This window comes from Leptosomus discolor, chromosome 6, assembly GCF_034619465.1.
Source record: "Leptosomus discolor isolate bLepDis1 chromosome 6, bLepDis1.hap2, whole genome shotgun sequence".
NCBI lineage: Eukaryota > Metazoa > Chordata > Aves > Leptosomiformes > Leptosomidae > Leptosomus > Leptosomus discolor.
Genome location: NC_141396.1, coordinates 44,453,692 through 44,473,708, shown reverse-complemented (window position 1 = coordinate 44,473,708; position 20,017 = coordinate 44,453,692). Strand labels below are relative to the sequence as shown.

The 20,017-nt window shown below is 38.9% G+C and overlaps 1 protein-coding gene across 2 annotated transcripts in view; it reads left to right on the top strand.

Annotated features, from left to right (window-relative positions):
- The first annotated feature begins 1,199 nt into the window (after window positions 1–1,199).
- The window catches only part of MINDY3 (MINDY lysine 48 deubiquitinase 3), a 62,987-nt gene continuing 44,169 nt past the window's right edge, over window positions 1,200–20,017 (top strand). Inside the window, exons 1-7 of one of the 2 annotated variants that reach the window (XM_086467140.1) lie at window positions 1,200–1,296; window positions 9,711–9,790; window positions 11,860–11,917; window positions 12,372–12,545; window positions 16,334–16,385; window positions 18,345–18,459; window positions 19,941–20,014. In XM_086467140.1, the coding sequence (XP_086323266.1) occupies window positions 1,200–1,296; window positions 9,711–9,790; window positions 11,860–11,917; window positions 12,372–12,545; window positions 16,334–16,385; window positions 18,345–18,459; window positions 19,941–20,014 (650 nt within the window). Of the gene's footprint in view, window positions 1,297–7,980; window positions 8,006–9,710; window positions 9,791–11,859; window positions 11,918–12,371; window positions 12,546–16,333; window positions 16,386–18,344; window positions 18,460–19,940; window positions 20,015–20,017 lie in introns of those variants that run through there. The other variant, XM_086467141.1, reaches the window with a different exon arrangement.

The following is a 20,017-nucleotide window of genomic DNA, read 5'->3' as shown; positions in this document are numbered from 1 at the left end:
TGCATAGATAGTTAATTTATACAATACATATTTAATTTCATCCTCTCGATGACTGGTTCTTCTTTTCTTGCTTCTGATGCAAATTAGCGCGCAGCCTCTGTCGTAGTCTTCTATTGTTCTCTTTTGAGTAGATGGTGTAATTTGGGTAGGTGAACCGTGAGTCAGAGGTCTCGACCACTCCTCGAATTGACCATGTATGGTCAAGGAACATGTCCTTGGCTTGCAGGCTCTTGGCTCGTACCTGCTTTGGTCATGATTCAAAGATTATATACAATGGGTACCATCATAAATCCTGTTCTACAGACATCTTGGACTACAACATACTGTCCTTGTTTCTAACCACTAAGAGATTATTGGTTAATGAATACCTCAGGTCTGGAATTTTACAGAGGCATGCTAGCAGCATAAGCAATACAGATTTTATTTTATATTTAATCATTTATTCTATTTGAGACTAATCTACCTAAAATTATCACTAGTCATCCTTATTAATATCTACTAATCAGAATTCTTGATATTCAAATCAGAATAAGAGGTGTAAGGGGTTTTCCAACAGCATTACTCGTGCATAACAGGTTTCAAATTTCTCTAGTTTCTAAACTGCAATCACCTGGTGAGGTTTTTATGCTTACAGATTTCAAAACATGCACAGGTCTAACATTTTAAATCTGATGATTTTATGCAACAGTACTGCCACCGAGAAGAGCAGTTTATACGACAATAAAAATATTTCACGTATATCTATGCACGCACTACGCGTTACCCCTATGTTAGGTTAGCACTTCCACATGACACTATACGGCCCGCGCACCGAGGTCCAGGAGTGCAGGCTACCCTCTGGGCTCGCTGCTACGCCCATTCAGCCGCCCCCCAAAATACACACACACGCTGTGAGGCCGGCGAGCAGACTGGACGGAGCGAGCCGTGACAACGCCCCCGCCCGCCAGCCGGCCGCCAGCCAACCCCCGCCGTCCCGCTTCATAGCCCCGCGGAAGCACCAGCGCCTACCGGGGAAGCGGAAAACAGGCCGCCGAGCATGCGCAGCTCCGCACGGCGCCGGGCGAGGCCCCGCCCTCCGCGCCAGCGCCCCGCCCGCCCCGCGCGGCCCCTCCCCTGCGCAGGGGCAGCGCCTGCCAGAGCCGCCTCCGCCGCCAGGAGCCGCCTCGCCCGCCCGGCTTCAGGGCCGCCGCCGTCCCGTCATGTCCGAGGCGGGCCAGGAGCTTGTCCACCTGGTGTGGGGCAAGAAGGCCGGGCCCCGCGGGCTGGCCGACACCATCTTCTGCCGCTGGGCGCAAGGTACCTGCGTGCGCCGTGCCCCGGCCCCGCTCCCCGCCCGGCCCTTCCCTTCCCTCGCCCCGGTGCCTGCCCGGCCTTCTCCCCCGGTGGCCCTTCCTCGACCCGCCCCGCCGTTCTCGGCCCACCTGCGCCGACACCCCCGCAGCTCTCGCCGCCGCCCCCGCAGGGCTCCCCGCCGCCCCCCTGTCCGTGCCCCGTGGGTCCGAGGGGGAGGCGGCGCCCCCGGGGCAGGCCGGGGGGACAGTGAGGGGTGTTGGCGTCCGTGTTCAGTGCCGCCGGCAGCTCGGTGTGCGGCCCACGCGAAAAATGATGCAGCAGTTTCACTTGTTAAATAATTTTTTTTTTGCAGCTTGGTCGCCTTTTGCCACAAATCTTCAAAGGAGCTTAGTAGGGAAGGAAGTGTATTTCTTGAACGCGTTTCAACAGCGTCTTGTGCCATTATTCCACATAGCTCTTGGGAACATGAACATCAGTTGTCTTTTCTTTTTGCAAAGAGCGTGGGAGCCACAAATAGACTTGGCTAAAGTGGGGACAGGTTTGGGACAGAGACCTCCACTTTTTTTTTTTTTTTTTTTTAAGCTGGTTCTTTGGCGATTGGAGCGGGTGCATACCATCTTTGGGATGTGGTGAGAGGTAAAGCAACAGTAACTTGGAACCTGGGGTATTTGTGAGGTGTTTTTCCCATATTTTAATTATGCAGCCTATACACAGTTTCTTCTTGATGGAGGCTTTCTGATATTCTTTCAAAACTGCAATTGCAAGGTGTAGTATAGAGACTTGCTGGTAAAAATTACATGCAAGAAATCAGTCTGTGTACCTGTCCTGGTTGAAAGAAGAGAGTAATAGCCTTTTCTATAACTTACTGTGGGCTTTAAAGAATTCTAGTAATGGTTATGAAGATCATAATAAAAACACCCCTAATTCCTGGAGAAAATCCTCAAATGAAAGTGGAATTTATAGATTTAAAAAAAAAAAACCAACCAAAAAACAAACCATTCAGATCTCACGGTAAAGTTGGCTGAAACAAAAGGGTGTTCTCTGATCCTTACACCTCTCTTTAACGTGAGTTTTGTCATCTGTGTAGTTTCAGCAGATGCATGTGTGGTATTGGTTTGGGAGCTGCACAGGACACAGAGTGCATTATCAGACTCTTGTATGTTTTTTCCTAGGTTAATCTGTGCTTAGATAATTCAGTGAGAAATATTTGGTGAAAAAAATGCCAAATTCCTTCAAAGTTCTAGAATTTAAGTAGGCCTAGTAAAGTCATGACTTTTCCTAGTGAACTGATTATTTTTAATGAGTATAATTACTTTCTGAAATATTTCTTAAGTTTTGGTAGAGGCTTGCTGTTTCAGTACAAGGTTTTTACAAAGTCAGAAAAAAGAATTGATGTTAAAAAGGTTAATTATTTCTTTAAATGGTGATGTTAGGTTACCAGAATTGACATTTTCAATTTTGCTTGTTTGTATATAAAATTTTAGTAGTTTCAAAATTTATTGAAATGTGTGTCATAATGCACCACAATTCTGATCCTGTGAAAGAAAAGGCCTCTTGTGTTCTTGGTGGCTTCTGGTTTCCTTGTCTTTAGAGAAAGTCCTGTGACTATACTGTGTAGTATATCTGTTTCCTTCCCTATATCCTCTTTAATATAATCAATTTTGTGTAGTAAAAACATGTGACAGTAAGTTAGTGTGTTGTTTGGAGGCCTTGTGCTGGGAATCAAAGAAGTTGGTCTGAGTCCCTTATATTGTGTAGCAGCATAATACATTTACTCGACTTTCAGTTTCTATTTTGGTGAAAAAGTTCTGCACTATTTACCTGCTGCAAAGGAGTCTTATCACCACTGACTCATGAAGATTAAAAAAAAACCCAAACATAAAAATCAAGCTTTATTATTTCCAAAGACTTCAAAATTTAGAAGATAGACCCTTGTTCTGCATCATATCTGCAGAAAGTATCAAACAACTAGTTTGGTGTTGGGGCTCTTTTGTGGTTTGGGGTTTTTTTTAGAGTGCAGTGCCAACACTGGTATTTGAGATACTTTCTGATCCTTTCTCAAACCCTTTGGAAGTTGAAAACTGTAATCTACATTTGGAAAGAAAAGAGTAGGGAGAGTGCTGAGGAATGTAAGACTCAACCACAGTAAAGATAGCAGTGTTCCCGGAATCCTTGTCACACACCAGGCTCATTCACCATAGCATTCATTTGGTCAAAACTGGAGACAGACTGGGCTGTGGGCAGTTAACAGAACTGACCTAGCTAATGTGGATAGGCTGTTTGCAGTTAGTGATGGTAATTCCCTCTGTTTGCTGCACTGGCAACTAAATATATTGTTTTGATTCCTGACTTAACAAAGGCATGGCTGCAAAGCTCTTGTTGCAGTTGTTTTGGGAGTTTTGTGTTGTTTTGTTTTTGTTTGGTTTTGGTTTTTTTTGTAGAAATATTTTTCTTTATGATTGCAGCAAAATTTGCAGTTTGAACCTCGTGAATTCCATTTACCAGAGACCTCTAAGTGGACGCAGAGTAATGTAGTACAAAGGCTTGGTCTGCACTTTTGTGTTTCCTGGCATAGATGTGATGGCTTGGGAAGGAGTTAGGAGGAGGAATGAACCCTCCAGAAACACACCCATGTTGGGAGTGGTTTTCTTCATTGATCCAAGAGACAAGTTCTGTTCATAAAGCCGCACTTCAGCTCAGCCCTAAGGCGTGCAGAATCAGGTCTATGCAACTGTGAATGTCTGGCAGGTTTGAGCACAGCATCCTTTCTGACTGACCTAAGCTGTTTTCTCACTGGTCTTTGGAAAGAAAGATATGGCACAGTCTTCTCAAAACAACTTTCTAACTTCAAAAGCAGAGCATGAAGGTATTAGTACTGCAGTCACGTCTATAGGTATAGCATGTGATGTAAAAAGGTCCCTTTTATCTGGATCCTCTTCCAGCTTCCAAGTTGAGAGCTGGGTGAGCAGGTTGACAAGATTGACAACTTTTTTTTTCTTTCTCCCCTATTCTTTCCAGGTTTCATTTTTTTATGTGCCTGGAACTCTTGTTTCTGGTCTAGTACACTTAATCATCCCCAGATTGGCGTTTATTACATCCTTGGTTGAGGAGCTAGATCCTATAGCAGTGTTTTTAAGTCAGAGCTGTAATACTGTTAGACCATGATCAAGGCAGGGTTACTAGGAAGTAGTATTTTTACCAGACAAGCAGAAACATTTTGATTAAAAGGAATACCCTTGCCATACTTCAAAGTCTTAAACAGAAGTAGCAATTTGAGAAGTGTTCCTCTGAGTTTAATTTAATAATGTTGAATTCATTTATGTGATGGGAGAGAAATAGTCATTGGTATCTACGTACATTTTTTAAAATGTTTTGAGGACAAAGATTTATAGAATATTTGCATTTATCTGCTTTTTGTCTGAGTTCTATATTACTTAGTGCAAAGGGTTAATTGGGAAGAAAAGAAAAGCATTTTTCATTTAATATTCACAGTTAGGGTATAGACAAGTGTGGATTGCACAAACAGCTGGAGGAAGTGGTTACACCTATTGGCCCACCTCTGCCTACTTGTGGCTGCTTGTCTGCCATAAGTAGTGCCTCTTCAAATCCCATGGCGGAACTGCTTTTGAAGCTTCTGCTTTACTGATGCTGGTCATGCTTAGCAAAGTAAACCTTGGTGAGCAGTCTTCCAAGTCATGGTCTGTGGACTGTTCTTAAGGCATATGTAAAATTGAAGAAGTTAGAAGCCAAACGTGCTGCCAGGAATTTGTGCGTCATGTGGAAAAAAATGTTGTGGTCTTCAAACAAAGAAGTACTGGTGACCACCAACTTAAAGCTTCTGTTGAAGTCGAAGATGCTAATTCTGCCAGTGGGAAGCGAGGACATGATGCTGAGAAGAGCTACCTAACGGCCTTCTCTAGGGAAGAATTTCTGTTCTCAATGTTGTACTAGTGGACTTTTTTCTTCTTTCACGCCGTGGAGCGGCATATTGGTTTTGGGGTAGTGGTACTGTCTTTACAATCAAAATAACCACATCTTGCTATTTTAGGCAGACTGTCAAATGCCTTTTCATTGTATATGAGATTTGAATGTTTATTTTGTGTATTTCCATAATGCAGAGTTGTCTTAAAATAATGGAATTCATTCTGAAGGATGTAAAACCTCTTGTGAAACTTCCTGAGTGAGAAGTTAGGCTTTGGGGCAGAAATAAATTTTTTTGAGGCACTGTCTTTGTCATGTGTAAGTAAAAGCACTTTCAGCACTGTAGAACTGTGAAGGAGAATAGAAGATACCATTCCCTGTGAAAAAAATGGGTGGGAACATGTAAGTTAAGTTGTTATGAAGATTTTGTTTTCTGGCTAATGGGCATGGTGGCTAATGTAGTTTGAGTACACATAGAGCAGTAGGAATTTGAAATGCCTTGTAACACAATTCTCTAAATAATTAGTGAACCCCAAAAGTCTTTGCTGCTGCCTGGGCCCGAAAAGGAATATCTGAAAAGACATTATCCTTACTTTAAGAAAGGATATGGTGCCAGCGAGTCCATTCTTTAGTCTGGATAAGGCTGACAGGCTTAAAGAAAATAAAAGGTCTTGAGGAGTGCTCACATAGAAGGCTCTTACCAGGACAGTTTCAGACGTTTCTGTCAACATTCAGAAGTTTCACAGAGGTGTGTTGTTTTTTTTATTTATTTTATTTTTTTACAAAGGTGTGAAAAAAGGCAGACATGTTGGAATCCTTCCCTTTTTTTTCTGGCAGCTTGTGGCCCAATTTAGAGGTAGCCTACCAGGTAATTTGGATACTCCTCAAACCCTTCCAGGACTTTCTGGCTCTTTATCCACAACCCATTAAGTGGAGTTCTGTTGTGTACTGCTGTAGTAAACACTCCTTTCTTTGTGTGTGGGGAAAAGTGGGTTGATTTGTTCATTTTTTTTCCCCACAGAAATTTTCAGAAGTTTCACTTTACCATAAAAATAAGCTTTGAAAACTCAAACCCATACACAAAATGTGTCTGTTGTTCTACACCCAGCCCTAGAGAAAGGATGAAACATTAAGACATGTTGTAAACATTGCCCTTGGGTAAGAGTGGGTTATTCTAGTGTTTCTGTCAGGCAGTTCTTGCATCCCAAAAGAGAAAACTACAGTTCCATGGTGAGAGGTCAGCTCAGCAGAGAACAGGACAAAAAAATGAATAGTGCAGCATCTTTGTAACCAGATTGGGTCAAAGGTAGAGCAAGTTGGTTTTTTCTGGTGTGGTTAATGTTGCATGCTCTTTAGCTACTCCCCTTGTCTCTTTCATTCAACTAGAATTGGTCCTTGCACAGAGTGAAAACACTGAAGATATACAGCATCCTTTGTAAAATGACAGTGTTACTAATGTCTAGAGTGTCTTGTATATATAAAAAAAATATATATTTTTTTAGAAATAAGCAAATAATAAAAAGACACAGGAAAGTGGTGGGGTGGTCATAATAGAAAAGTGGATGGGTTTTGTAGTGCTTTGGACTGTGATGTGTAGTATTAGATGAAAGACAAGAGTAGGTAACTAAGTCATAAGTTCGTTTTGGCAAACTATTTAGAAAAGCTAAGAATTAAGTCTAAGAAAAGAAATATGGGCCTTGGTAAATGCTAACTTTTGGGGAAATAAGCAGAATAAAACTTTGTGTTGTGTAATTAATGGTGGACAGAGGATATAAAGACAGATGTGGGAATATCGTAGTCACCATAACTCAAAATATTGGGCAATACACTGATTACCAACAGGAATCTACATCTGCTGTCTTCCCCCCCACCCCCTGCCAGAAATGTTAAAGCAGTAGAGCAGTAGTGATGTTGAAAAAATGGGGTCAATGGAGCATTTAATAGGGTTATAAATGACAAGGAAGACAAGTGATAATGATCTGGTTTGTTTCTTACGGGTAAATGATGATAATTATACCTATGGATAGATGGCAGGCAGATTAAAACAAACAAACAAACAAATGATTATTTTGGCTGCATTACATCTATTTTGTTCTTGAAATTTTATCTTGAGTGAAAAGAGCTGTATGAAAGTTATGACTGCTTAAGAGTGAGAGTAAGTAGAAATTAGTCTGGATCAGGAATGCTAGTCTTAGTTGGTAGCTTAAAGGGTGGCCAGGCCGTTCCTACCAATCAGAAGGAAGACTGTAGGGTTGACGGGTGTTTATAGAGGTTGCCCAAGATGTGATTTTTGTGGAGGGCAAAAAAGGTAAGTAAGTGCGATGGCAGGCTGAGGTAGACTTGAACCCAGCTGGACTTCAGACTGCTGGTTTCTGAAGTTTTACCTGAGGTGACTTCAGATTTTGTAGAAGTTTTAAAAAAGAGAACAAGACCAAAATCCCTGAAGCCCTTTTTTTTTTTTTCCTCTTTTTTTGCTTAACAGCTTCTAGAACCTTGATGTTGATTAAGCATTAAGCAGGATTTAGTAAAAAGAAGTGAAATGATCCTTTAGGTGTTATATATGTTTTTTTTTTCCTGTGATTGTATTCTGTGTAATATCAATTTTGCATTGTCTGTCTCAAATTTGTATTCACTCTGGTGGATCACACTCTATTTTCTTTATTTTTTAGGAAGCAATTTTGAAAAACAGGGCAGGGTTAAGCTGAGACAGTTCATGCTTTCTATAAGAAGTCTGAAGAATGTGAAACAAATTCAAGATTTCTTAAGTGTGGTTTAATGGTACCCTATCCAAGTATGTTGGTTTTCTGCAGTGGCTAAATCGTTAAAACAACTGAAAAAAACCCTGTTGTTGCAGTGTGCCTAGATGGCATGTGGTAATGCTTCAAAGAAGAGAAAGACTTACCTTTTAATGTGATAAGCCTGCACAAACTAATTCAGAAACTTTAAAGGACTGGTGGCATGTCAACTGGGGAGTGAAATAACACTAGTGCATTGAAGTATGGATTAATGGGGCTTTGTTGCTGCATTAGGTGATGCGGGATCCAAGTATGTAGGCTTGACATGCATCTGGGTTTTGAATATAAAATACATCTTTGTAATGCATATTTGCATGTTCACTTAAAAAACCACAAACCCTGGAGCCTTCTGTCAGCTACAGGGGAAAACACCCCCACCCCCCCCCTTTTTTTTTAAGAGCTATGATTGATCCATCTGAAAAAAATGTTCATGTTGTTGAACAACAATCATTTCTGTGGCAAAATGTAGCTTACAAAACGTGCAGCAGCCCTCTCTTGTGCCGCTTGGGATGATGTACCTGTCCTGCACTAATGTCGCAGTCTGCACTGGGGGGGTGCATTTTCCCAGTTCACATTCACTTCCAGGGGTTAGGGATGCTTTTCATACGGCAGCATGTAATGATACAGAATTGGGCAAAGGAGAAATTGTGGGAAGGAAGCATTGAATATTCTTTCTGCTGAGACTGACACTGCTATGAAAATGTGCGTGTGCAGCCCCTTTCTCCCTGCCCCCACTTGCTTGTGCTTGCTGGTTAGTTGCTGAGCATAGTTGCACCATTTCTAGATTACACTGAACTAGAGTCACTTCAGCACAATCTTATCAGCACTTAAAATAATAATGCAGAATATCACTCACTGAGTGTAAGTTGTCAGCTTCATCAAGGTAATTGTCCGTGTATATGCATTTATCTGTGAGAAATACAAGCTATGAATCACCGTATCTGGAAGACAAGTTTAAGAGCAAGGTGGTAACGAACAATTTTGTGGTAATTGCTCCATCTTTTGCTCTGTTATGTGACTGTTATGTTATATGTAAAATTCTGAAGTACAAACATATTAAAGACAGAGGGGGAAAATAGGTGATCTTGCATCATTAAATATAGTGTATCTTCTGTGAAAGAACACCATTGAGAGCCTTGCTTCAGTGATTACAAATGAATATTTGAGTTACTCAGCATATTTCAGTCTTGACAGGAAGCACTGATAGGCCAGAAGTCAGATCAGTGGGAGGCATGCTGTGCCCTTCATAGGGAGCAGAAATGTATTATGCATGTTGAGTGAAGGTCCAAAGATGATTTTTTTTTACATATGTGAGACAAAATACTACCACTTACGAACAAATTTTAATTGATTTAGAAAAAATAAACCATAATAAAATAAAAACTGTGGTTTAAATATTCAGCAATATGTGCTCTAGTTACAGTTTTACTGTTAAAAAGTCTTTTACCTAGCTGTTGGCTCATTGGTCATGATTTCATTGCTGAGATAAACAATTCATTTCTGTGCTTTCGCCTGTATTAATGAACTTTTTTCTTCAGATACTTTAACCACATTCTGTTGCATTATCAGGGAAAAAAATATTGAAAACTTATCTAATCTTTAAAGGTGAATAAATGAGGTGTCATTTCTGTTAGGGAGGAGTATACATAAACATGTGCTTGTTTACTGTTTCACTAAATACAGTCTTTTTTCATTTGGCAGGATTTGTCTTTAGTGAATCTGAATCAACTGCATTAGAACAATTTGAAGGTGGCCCTTGTGCAGTGATTGCACCTGTACAGGTAAGATGCATTTATTACAGGAATGGTTTAAAATTAGTAAGCCCAAAATTTGGTTCTTTTGTCTATATAGGTGGAACTAAAATAAATATTTAAAAAATTGCAGATCAGTTGTATTTTGATTTCGTAATTATGGTGTGGAAGAGACAAAAAACTCAACAAAAAGGCAGAGATGGGCTGATTTGGAACTATAATTTTGCAGAAGTGGATTTGTTTGAGCAAATGCAGCAGGTTGATCCAAGCAGAGGGAACTTTAACGTGGGGATTGCAGGATAAAGGAGAGAGGTAAAAGATCAGATATAATTGTAATCCTAATTCTTTCTCATCTCTTGAATTTCCTGTTCTTAAGAAGGGTAATACCTGTGTCACAATGGCTGCTTTAGCAAACTGTGTTAGAAATATTTGAAGTAATCGATTTTCAAACCTAACAAGGTTTTCTTTGTAAGAAAAGGAGACATGTTACACTCTCAAAGTCCTAGTTAGCAGAATAATTGAAGTATGTCAGGTGGATATATTTTATTCTGGATACGTGCTTAGAATTTCGTTTGTGCTTCGGATACACTCAGCTGTTCAAACTCTTTGAAATGCTGTTTCTGGGGCAATTCTGACTGCTGTGTTAGATATACGACCTGTAGGCTGGATCCGTTCTGCTAGAGCAGTTTGTCTAATCTGTGGCTGCTCTTCATTATTTTAGGAGTACCCTGTAGAGACAGGCACCCTGTTACAGTTATGGGCCAGATTACTTTTTCTGGTAAACTGCTCTTGACTCCTCTTACACACAGATCAAATTCTGCAGGTATGTCTAGGTCTGAGTTGAGGCCTTGTCCACGGATAGGGGACGTGTTAAAGTCATGGAGCAGAGTTAATCTGATCATGAACTGGAAGGTATGTGGGTCGGACAACTGACAGCATGACATTGCTTGCATCTCTGGTGTGTGTAATGTGATAGTCATAAAACCTCTGTTATGGTTACTTCAAGACGCTCTAGGCACTGCTCCCACCAAAAGACTTGTACCACAGGAAGGAGCACCACTTGTTTAGGTTGTAAACAATCAATAGAAAGATATTTTGTTGTGAATTGCACTTTGTAACATGTTCTGTGTAGATGTAGAGTGCCTGGTCTCTGATGTTGGAATTCCAAGCCTTTTGTTTGGGGGGAGTGGAGAGAGTAAAGACTAGGACCAGCTGGCTCCTTAAAGGCAGCGTCAAGTCTTTACTATATCAAATGTCTTTATAGACAGGGTTTTTCCAGATTTATATGTCGTTCAACTTCCTTGAAATTAAGTAAAGTATGTTTAAAAGTGAGCTGAGTTCCAGCTAGGGAAGGAGGAGGGGATCAAACACATGTTGCAGTGCTTACTGCTGCTGTGAATTACTAAAAACGGTGTATGAAAGATCTGTGACGGGAGAACAGGGTGAGTCTCTCCAGGAAGAAGTGAAAGCTGAGGCAGCTATTCTTAAGGTGCTGCAAATACCTGAAACAGCATCTCATAAATCAAATAGAAAGACCAACAGTCTCCTTCACAAAGCTTGTTCTTTCATTGTTCCTTCTCTGTAACTTAGAGCGTATCTTTTTTTTTTTTTTTTTTTTTGATTGCAACATTAGTGTTGATGGAAAGCAAAGCCGGGATGTGGAGATGCATACGTTTTCTTTGGTCTGTGAATTATGACTTGCGATGGTTAAAAGAGGTCGGCTTTTGAACTACTAAAGGGGTTTGTCTGAGTGACTGGAGTTGCCTCGTACTACTCTTCAGTTCTATTGCAAAATATTTGTGCCTCCATTACTGCCGTGCTGGGAGTCTGGAGGTGTTTATGTAAATATGCACTCTGTGTGTTTGAAGCGCACTTGAGGTTCAAACTCAGTAATACTGAATATAGGCATGAGGCCACCTTTGTACTTAAATTGAATTGGAAAAATCAGTAAACAGGGCAGGCTCAGGGTCTCTTACTGAATGATGAGCAGCTTGAAACCCTTCTAATAATGTGCAAAAATGCTTTCATATAGAGCGTGTGACATAATGTAAAAGTTGGTGTTGTCTTGTATTTTAATATTTTTTGCTTTGATAACAAAGGCATTCCTTTTGAAGAGGCTTTTTACCAGTGAAAAGTCTACTTGGAGAGACTGTCCAGGTACTGAGACCGCTTTTTGTCCTCTTTATTTTAACCATTTTAATTATTTGTAAAGCATGTCATAGTACAAAGAATTTAAACTGGTTTATGCTTTGTTTTTTTTAAGTGTGCTCCCATGCCATTTTATGAGGCATACAGTATGTATACTGCACGTCTCTCAACTCCCATTTGTGAAGTGTCTGTCCATGGTACTTCTGTGTTTTATAAATATTTAATTGAAATCTATTATTAGGAAAGGGGATGGATTAGAAATCATGTTAAAATACATTTTTCTAAAGACACCTTTATAATTATTTGGTCCAGTATATTCAAATAGCAATTGACATTCATAATTAACAAGATAAAAGTAATAACCTCAATTATTTCGATAACATTAATGTATAAAAGATACTAGTAGCTTATATAAGATACTGATTAGCAGAAATTGAACTCATGTAGGTTTCTGGTCTTGCAGAAGAGGAGCAGAAGAACCTTCTCTGTCATACATTATGTGATATTTTGGAAATGGCTTGCTCTGATAATTCAGAGTCGTACTCTCTGGCAACATGGATAAGAGGAAAAACAACTGAAGAAACTGCTAGTATTTCTGAAAGTCCTGCAGAATCTAGTCGTCAAGAGGAACAACCTTGTAAGATGTATTTCTTTACTAAAATACTTAGTGAAGTATTACATTGGTTTTGAGGGGTCACTGCTTTTTGTTATTATACAGATGGGGGTTTTGCCTTTGTGATTCCATTAGCAACAGATTTTTGTCTGTTGTAATTAGAGGCACTGATCCTTTTTGTAGAAAGGAATGTGCTGTCTATCACTGGAGTTCTAACGTAGGTGCTTCTTTTGAGTTTGAGCAATTTCCATAATCTTTTCAATTTTATTTTGTAATTTATCGGGACCTGATGTGTGTCTAATTTTGAAAAATCCACATGCTTCCTAACACTGAGGAATATTTTAACTTGTCACTTGTTGCTTTATTTCAGAAGAGCTTTTGTAGGAAATTCTGCAAAGCTTTATCTGTTCTAAAATATTCTGGTTTTCCTGTTATGGAGAAATGGCTTTTTTCCCTTTGTTTGATTCTATGCAGTACCAAAACAGCTTAATCAAATCACCTCCTAGAAGATTAACAGAATTTTTTTGTAGGTTATAATTTTTTGGTTACCTGCTTTTTGCAAACGTCTTGATTCCTTCATTAGTTACTGACATCAGGGATCTGGTGAATGTCATCTGTTGCACTAAGATATGACATCAAGTCATATCTAACTGCTGCAGAGCCAGTGACGTGGAAAGTTCATGTGTGCACACTTGATCATTGAGATGTGTATTTATTAATCTTTTAATAGGAGATATCTAACGTGGTAAAAGATAAGCTGCTTTTTCTTTTAGTTTTTGTTCCCAATGTGTCCCTTATGTATGAAAAGCCCTTCACATGAGAAGCCCTTCACATGAGAACATGCTTATAAAGTGCCATCTTTTGATGGAAGGAGTATGTTATTTGGCAGTTTGTGGCATAACTACAAAGTAAGAATTGTACAAGTAGATTTATATGTGCACAGCTAGCTGTAGCAATTAGTAGTGCTGGAGCTCCTTATGTTACAAATCATCTTCATTTGCTTCTATCAAATGCTCCATGTGCTTTAGAAGGCTCAAATAATAATAATTAAAATGTTACTTAATTGAAAAAATAGAAGGTCACCACATAAGAGTTCCAAAATGTGGTGTTTTTTTTTTTTTAGTTAAGAAAAAGTATTATACAGAAAGTTGTAGATACAACTTTTCTGTTTAAAAGAAATAGAATCTTCCTTTGCAAGGGACTAATAAGGCAGTTGTAACTCTGAAATTCCTAATTTCTGTGGATTTTCCAGTTGTCTCTGAAGCTCTTGCTCATATTATGAAGTTTCCTTTGAAGAAAAAATGAAGCAGAGCCTTGTTATAAATAGTCTTTTAGTGTCCTGTTTATTAGTATATTGCCTTATTCTAAAGAAGTTTTAACTGTAGAAAATGTTCAGCAGAAAGCCTTTTTAAACACCCACTCATTAATAGTTACTCTGAGCACTGGCAATCAACGAATCCATTCTATTACATATCTACATTTTTCATATTTCTGTACAAGTCTACAAGTTCTGCCTGACTTGTCCTTAATAGCGTGGAATTAAGGGGAATTGGGAAGAGCAGGATACATTTACCATGAACAGTCTGCTTTTGTCATGGGCAGCATTAATCTCTTCCATTGTTTGTATTCTGTGTTTGCTGCTAGGCACTGAATATACCTCTTGTATGTATTCTACGGTTCAAACAGTATTTTACCTTATACATATACGTATTGTAATACATATTGCAATACACTTCTTGAGTTAAGATACATTTGTTAGGGTGGTTTTTTTTTTTCTTTTCTGTCCTGGTATGTAACTACAGGCCAGCTTCTTTCCTGGTTAGGCATGGGACAAAGATGTGGAGAAGAAGGTATTATTAATGATGCAGAGTTCTGTTACTGCTAGTGCAAAGGAATAAATTTATTTCTTGCTTGGTTGCTGTAATCAATAAAAATAGAAACAGGCATTGTCATAGTTGGTAGGACTTAAGAGATGAGTTGTGTGCATGGGGGAATGTTGCAGATACAATTCCGTGTTGCAGACTACTGCTATTTGGGAGTTGAATGTGGGAATATATTTATAAGCAATGAAATAGGACTAGACACAGCATGATAGAGTGTCATTTTACAGAGTTTCTATACAATTGTATTTCTCATACAGCTCATGTTCTATTGCTGTTGGTTCTTTTCCTTTCCACTAAGTACTGTCTTTATTTAGCCTTGTTTGGGTTATGTATAGCTACACTTCTCTTTAGGATTTCTACTTCTTTCCCTTTGTTTCAAATAGTAGTTCTCTTACATTTCACTCTGTTCTGTAGTAACAGAATGAAACTGCCTATCATCCTGCTGTGTGAACAAAAGGTGGATTCGAGCACACTTACTGAATGCAATAGCATTTTTCATCTGCTTTTGTGGTGTATACTAGTGACTTGTTGGCCATGCGTTGGCTGTAGTAGTGCAAGTTCCCAGGTTCAAAGACTGCTTTATATGATTTAGTCCCTCTAACTTTCTGCTTACAAAAACATATGTTCTTGGAGTGGGGTTAGTTCCTGTAGCATTTTCTGCAACTTAGATTCGTAGTTTTAAAAAATGTCTTAAAAATACACTTTAAGTCTAGTTTTGCACTTGGTAACCTAATGTTAGCAATTCCTTGTTTTTCAAAGACAAAAGCTAACACTTAAGACTACTGGTGCCTCATTTCTGAAGGAGGAAATTAAGTATTCTATTGCTGGGGAGTCAGTTGTATTTGCACGTAGGCAAATCAAGTACATCTTTCAAAATATAATCAGAAAGGGCATAAAAAGCCCTTACTGGAATTCTTATGGGAGGAATTGATCAGTAATATTAGCCCTAATGGCTTCAGTCTTTAATGAGTTGGTCACAGTCAAACTCAGTAGCTAGATGATCAGACATTATTTAAATATTCAGCATTAAGTGCCCTTTATCAGAAAGCAGATCTATCTGTTTGTATATTATTCTACTAGCAGGAAAATAAAGTCCTTATGGACATAGAGGGCACTAAAGACTGCTACAGTCTTAATATTTGAATGCCTGTAGAATTTGATAGTTGCACAACTGGAGAGTGTAACTTCCTGTTGGTAAAAGAAAATAGGATTTTAAAAGTTCAGTTCATCTCCTTCGTTTGGAAATGTTGTGAGGGTAACAAAGGTATAAAGCCTGTGTTGAACTTGGGAAGACACTAATGCTGTATTTTTTTTCTGTCTTGGAGACTACACTTACTTCAAAGGCTGTTTATCCATTATTAAAAGAAAACAGTAAGAATTTATTTAAAAACAGTATGTGTAACACTGTGTAGAATTAATGCTTATTTATTACAAATGAGTAGAATTAAAGGGGGGGGAAACCCCCAAGATTTCAGTAACAAAAGTGTGTATTTGAAGAAAAAATACAGCTCTCCTACACTGATAAAATGATCCAAATAATCATGCTTGCTTTTCTAGGAAATAATACTTGTTGTTGACCTGCAAAATTATATCTATAGTATGCATTTGCTTGATGACTTTGTGACAGCCATGTTTTGTACAAAATCAACAACTTAGTATTTGACAAATATTTTCAAGGCTACACATTTCAGTGGCTTTGTGATTTTAATAAATTGATTAGTCCAAATAGAAATGATCTCACTAATTTGTATGGTGGAATCTTAATTTTGCGGTAAATTAGTTTATACTAATCAGTTAAAAAAACTAAATGTCAAGGGAGGATTAAAAATTAAAACTATAATTAAAGCTTAAAAGTGTACTAGCTTGCTGTGTGTATCTTGTGTCATTTTTTTGCCATGTGTAGTGCTGAAAAGTGTCTCTTGTGTATAGCTGCCTTGGCTGTCGAAGAGCTTGGCTTTGAGCGATTTCATGCATTAATTCAGTAAGTAATATGTTGGAACATTTAAAATACAATATTTTGAAGTTACACTAATACTCACAGCCCTGAAAGGGGTCTGTTGAGAAGCTGTGTGTGTGTTACACATCAGGTTAAACTTGGATTTCAGGTTTTGCTTTGTGGGTTTTGGTGGTTTTTCTTTGCATTTTACTATTTAAAATGGAACATTATTCTGAGTATAAGCATTAGGCTTTAAAATAAAACTGGAGCGATGTAATCTCTGAAATTGGCCAAATAACTTGTGCATTTCAAGTATATGAAGACAGCTAATTAAGATTCACATTTAAGTTAAAGATGTTAATTATACACAGTCTTCACAGGTGATTCTATCTGAAATATCTGTGATACATATACGGAAACAAAATTGTCAACTAGTATTTTTCCTGATTTGAGACAATGTAAGAAACATTTATAAAAATCTTTTATATACAAGATTGATTTTTATTTCGTACTTTAAACACGGTTCTCTTTTTGGGGTGTAAATACAGAGCTTACAGTTCTAGTGAGTTGATCTTTAAAGGTTACAGCATTTTGTTTTCACAGTGAACAGTTGTAGTCGTTATACAAATCAATCCCCAAAGACGAAATAAAGAGCAACAGTATTTCATATAAACACTTGAGATGGAAAATGTTGCCAATTAGAACTGAAATAACTGCTCGTTATTTTATCAGTAGTAATTGTAATTTGTTATTTAAATCCACTGTCATATGAAGAAAGAAGAGAATATAAAATTTTTGTAACCATATCTGATCAAAACACCTATTTCCTGCCCTCGCCCCCGCCTCCCACTCACCCCCTCAATCTTCGGACTTGTGGTACCCGCTTCAGTTTGTCTCAGTCTTTCTTGCTGGAGATGAAGTCTCTGGCATTTACCTTTTAGAGCAAGCTGAGATGGATTGCAGAACTGACTTTGCCCTGCATACCTTCTATGCCGTGTATACTCTGTTGATAATGAAAGGTATTTTTAAAATCTCAAGTGTTAGCCAGAGTAAACCCATCTATGGATATATTTTTGCAGATGTTTGTTTCTTTTTTAAACAAGACTTACTAAAAGCATGCAAGAAATCAAAAAGAAAATAATACGCATAAGTTTGTCTAAGATAAGCAGAGAGCGTGATCTAGTTTGAATTGCACAATAAAAACTACCGTTCATGTTCTGAAAAGCAGTATTTAGCTCTAAATATCCCAAGAGATAGAAAGTAAATTACTTCCCTAGAAGCTTGATTCATCTCTTCCTTTCCTCTGTTTTATTTTACTTTTTTTCTTTTTAAACATATGATCAGTGATACCTGGTGTTACTGTCTCATCCAGGCAGCAACCCTACTGTACAAACAGATAGTTTCCCAAATGTTGATATACCACTCATGATTTTGAACATTTTGCTTTTTCCAAAGCTAGGGTCTAACAAGATCAAATTCTCATGGGAAATGTAATAATTACTTTGAAAGCCTGAAAGATAGTCTTACCTGGTTAAGTGGAACGGGTTGTTTTTCTCCAGTGTTTGTGGACTGAATGTCTTTCAGAACACTATATAATTCAAATGTTATTTTGGCCACATACAGTCTATTTGCAATTTCAGTAACCATGTTTTGTAGAATTACTGGTCCAAGGCATTCTGCTCTTTCACAAGTGTATGTAACTTTATAGTTAGTGTTTGCATATAAAAACTATGTTCATTTTTGCACATTGCTCCAGAATTATTTATCATCTTCTGACGGGTAAATACTAATGACTCTATGGCAGTTACAGTAACTCCAGAACAGCTGCTGTGTCATTTTGTATGTAACAGATTTACTCTGCTTTTATCAGACATTTTCATGTTAGGTGTTAGTAGTTCTTGTTCGTGCTTTGTGACACTATTCTAATGCTCCATCTAAATACGTTCTCCTTTTCTGTTTTTTTTTTTGTGTGGGTTTTTTTGTTTGTTTGTTTTTTTTCTTTAGCAAACGAGCATTCAAAAGCTTCCCTGAACTGAAGGATGCAGTTTGGGATCAATATTCAGTGTGGACAAACAGATTTGGAGTATTGCTCTTTCTCTATTCTGTAATACTGACAAAGGTTTGTGGGTTGTTGTATATTTTTTGTGTGCACATGAGTTTTTGTTTCTTAAGTTTGATCATGTAACCCTTTTTCTGTAAAAGGTGAACACTAAACTGATAAACGAAGTCAAATCTAGATAAATCATAGGATCATTATGTTGGACTAGACCTCTAAGATCAAATCCAACAATCAACCCAACACCACCACGCCCACTAACCATGTCCTGGAGCACTACATCTACATGTTTTTTGAACACCCCTGGGGATGGTGACTCCACCACCTCCCTGGGCAGCCTGTTCCAATGTTTGACAACCTTTTTGGTAAAGAAATTTTTCCTAATGTCCAATCTGAACCTCCCCTAGCACAACTTGAGGCCATTCCCTCTTGTCCTATCACTTGTTACTTGGGAGAAGTGACTGACCCCCACCTCACTACAGTATCCTTTTAGGTAATTTTAGAGAGCAATAAAGTCTCCCCTCAGCCCCCTCTTCTCCAGACTAAACAACCCCAGTTCCCTCAGCTGCTCCTCACAAGACCTGTTCTCCAGACCCTTCACCAGCTTCATTGCCCTTCTCTGTACACGCTCCAGCACCTCAATGTCTTTCTTGCAGTGAGGGGCCCAAAACTGCACACAGTACTCAAGGTGTGGTCTCACCAGTGCCAAGTACAAGGGGCACGATCACCTCCCTACTCCTGCTGGCCACACTATTTCTGATAGAGGCCAGGATGCTGTTGGCCTTCTTGGCCACCTGGGCACACTGCTGGCTCATGGTCAGCCAGCTGTCGACCAGCACCCCCAGGTCCTTTTCTGCCAGGCAGCTTTCCAGCCACTCATCCCCAAGCCTGTAGCGCTGCATGGGATGGTTGTGACCCAAGTGCAGGACCCAGCACTTGGCCTCGTTGAACCTCTTACAATTGACCTCAGCCCATCGATCCAGCCTGTCCAAATCCCTCTGCAGAGTCCTCCTATCTTTGAGCAAATTAACACTCTTGCTTACTTTCATGTCATCTGCAAACTTGCTGAGGGAGCACCCAATCCCCTCATCCAGATCATCGATAAAGATGTTAAACAAGACCGGCTCCAATACTGAGCCCTGGGGTACACCACTTGTGACCGTCCGCCAGCTGGTTTTAACTCCATTCACCACCAGTCTCTGTGCTCGGCAATTCAGCCAGTTTTTAACCCAGTTTAGAGTTCAAATGGAAGGAATAGTGTCTTCATTCATGTTGCAGTACATTTCCAGCATAAAATCTCGAAAAGCTCAATCTTTTTTTTTTTTTTCTCCCTTTTTTTTTTTTTGTTCCTGATTTGGGGGAATTACACACTTTGGAAACATCCTTCCTTGTACATCACTAACATCTCTTATCAAAAAAAGTGTGTTTAGGTATCAATTCATGTAAGAACATCAACCCTCTAATGTTTTACTGTTGCCTTCTGTTGTTGTAAATGTTGCAATTCATTCCTATAGAGAGCAAAATCGTTTGTCATTTTTCTGCAGGGTATTGAAAACATAAAAAATGAAATTGAAGATGCAACTGAGCCATTGATAGATCCCGTTTATGGTCATGGAAGGTA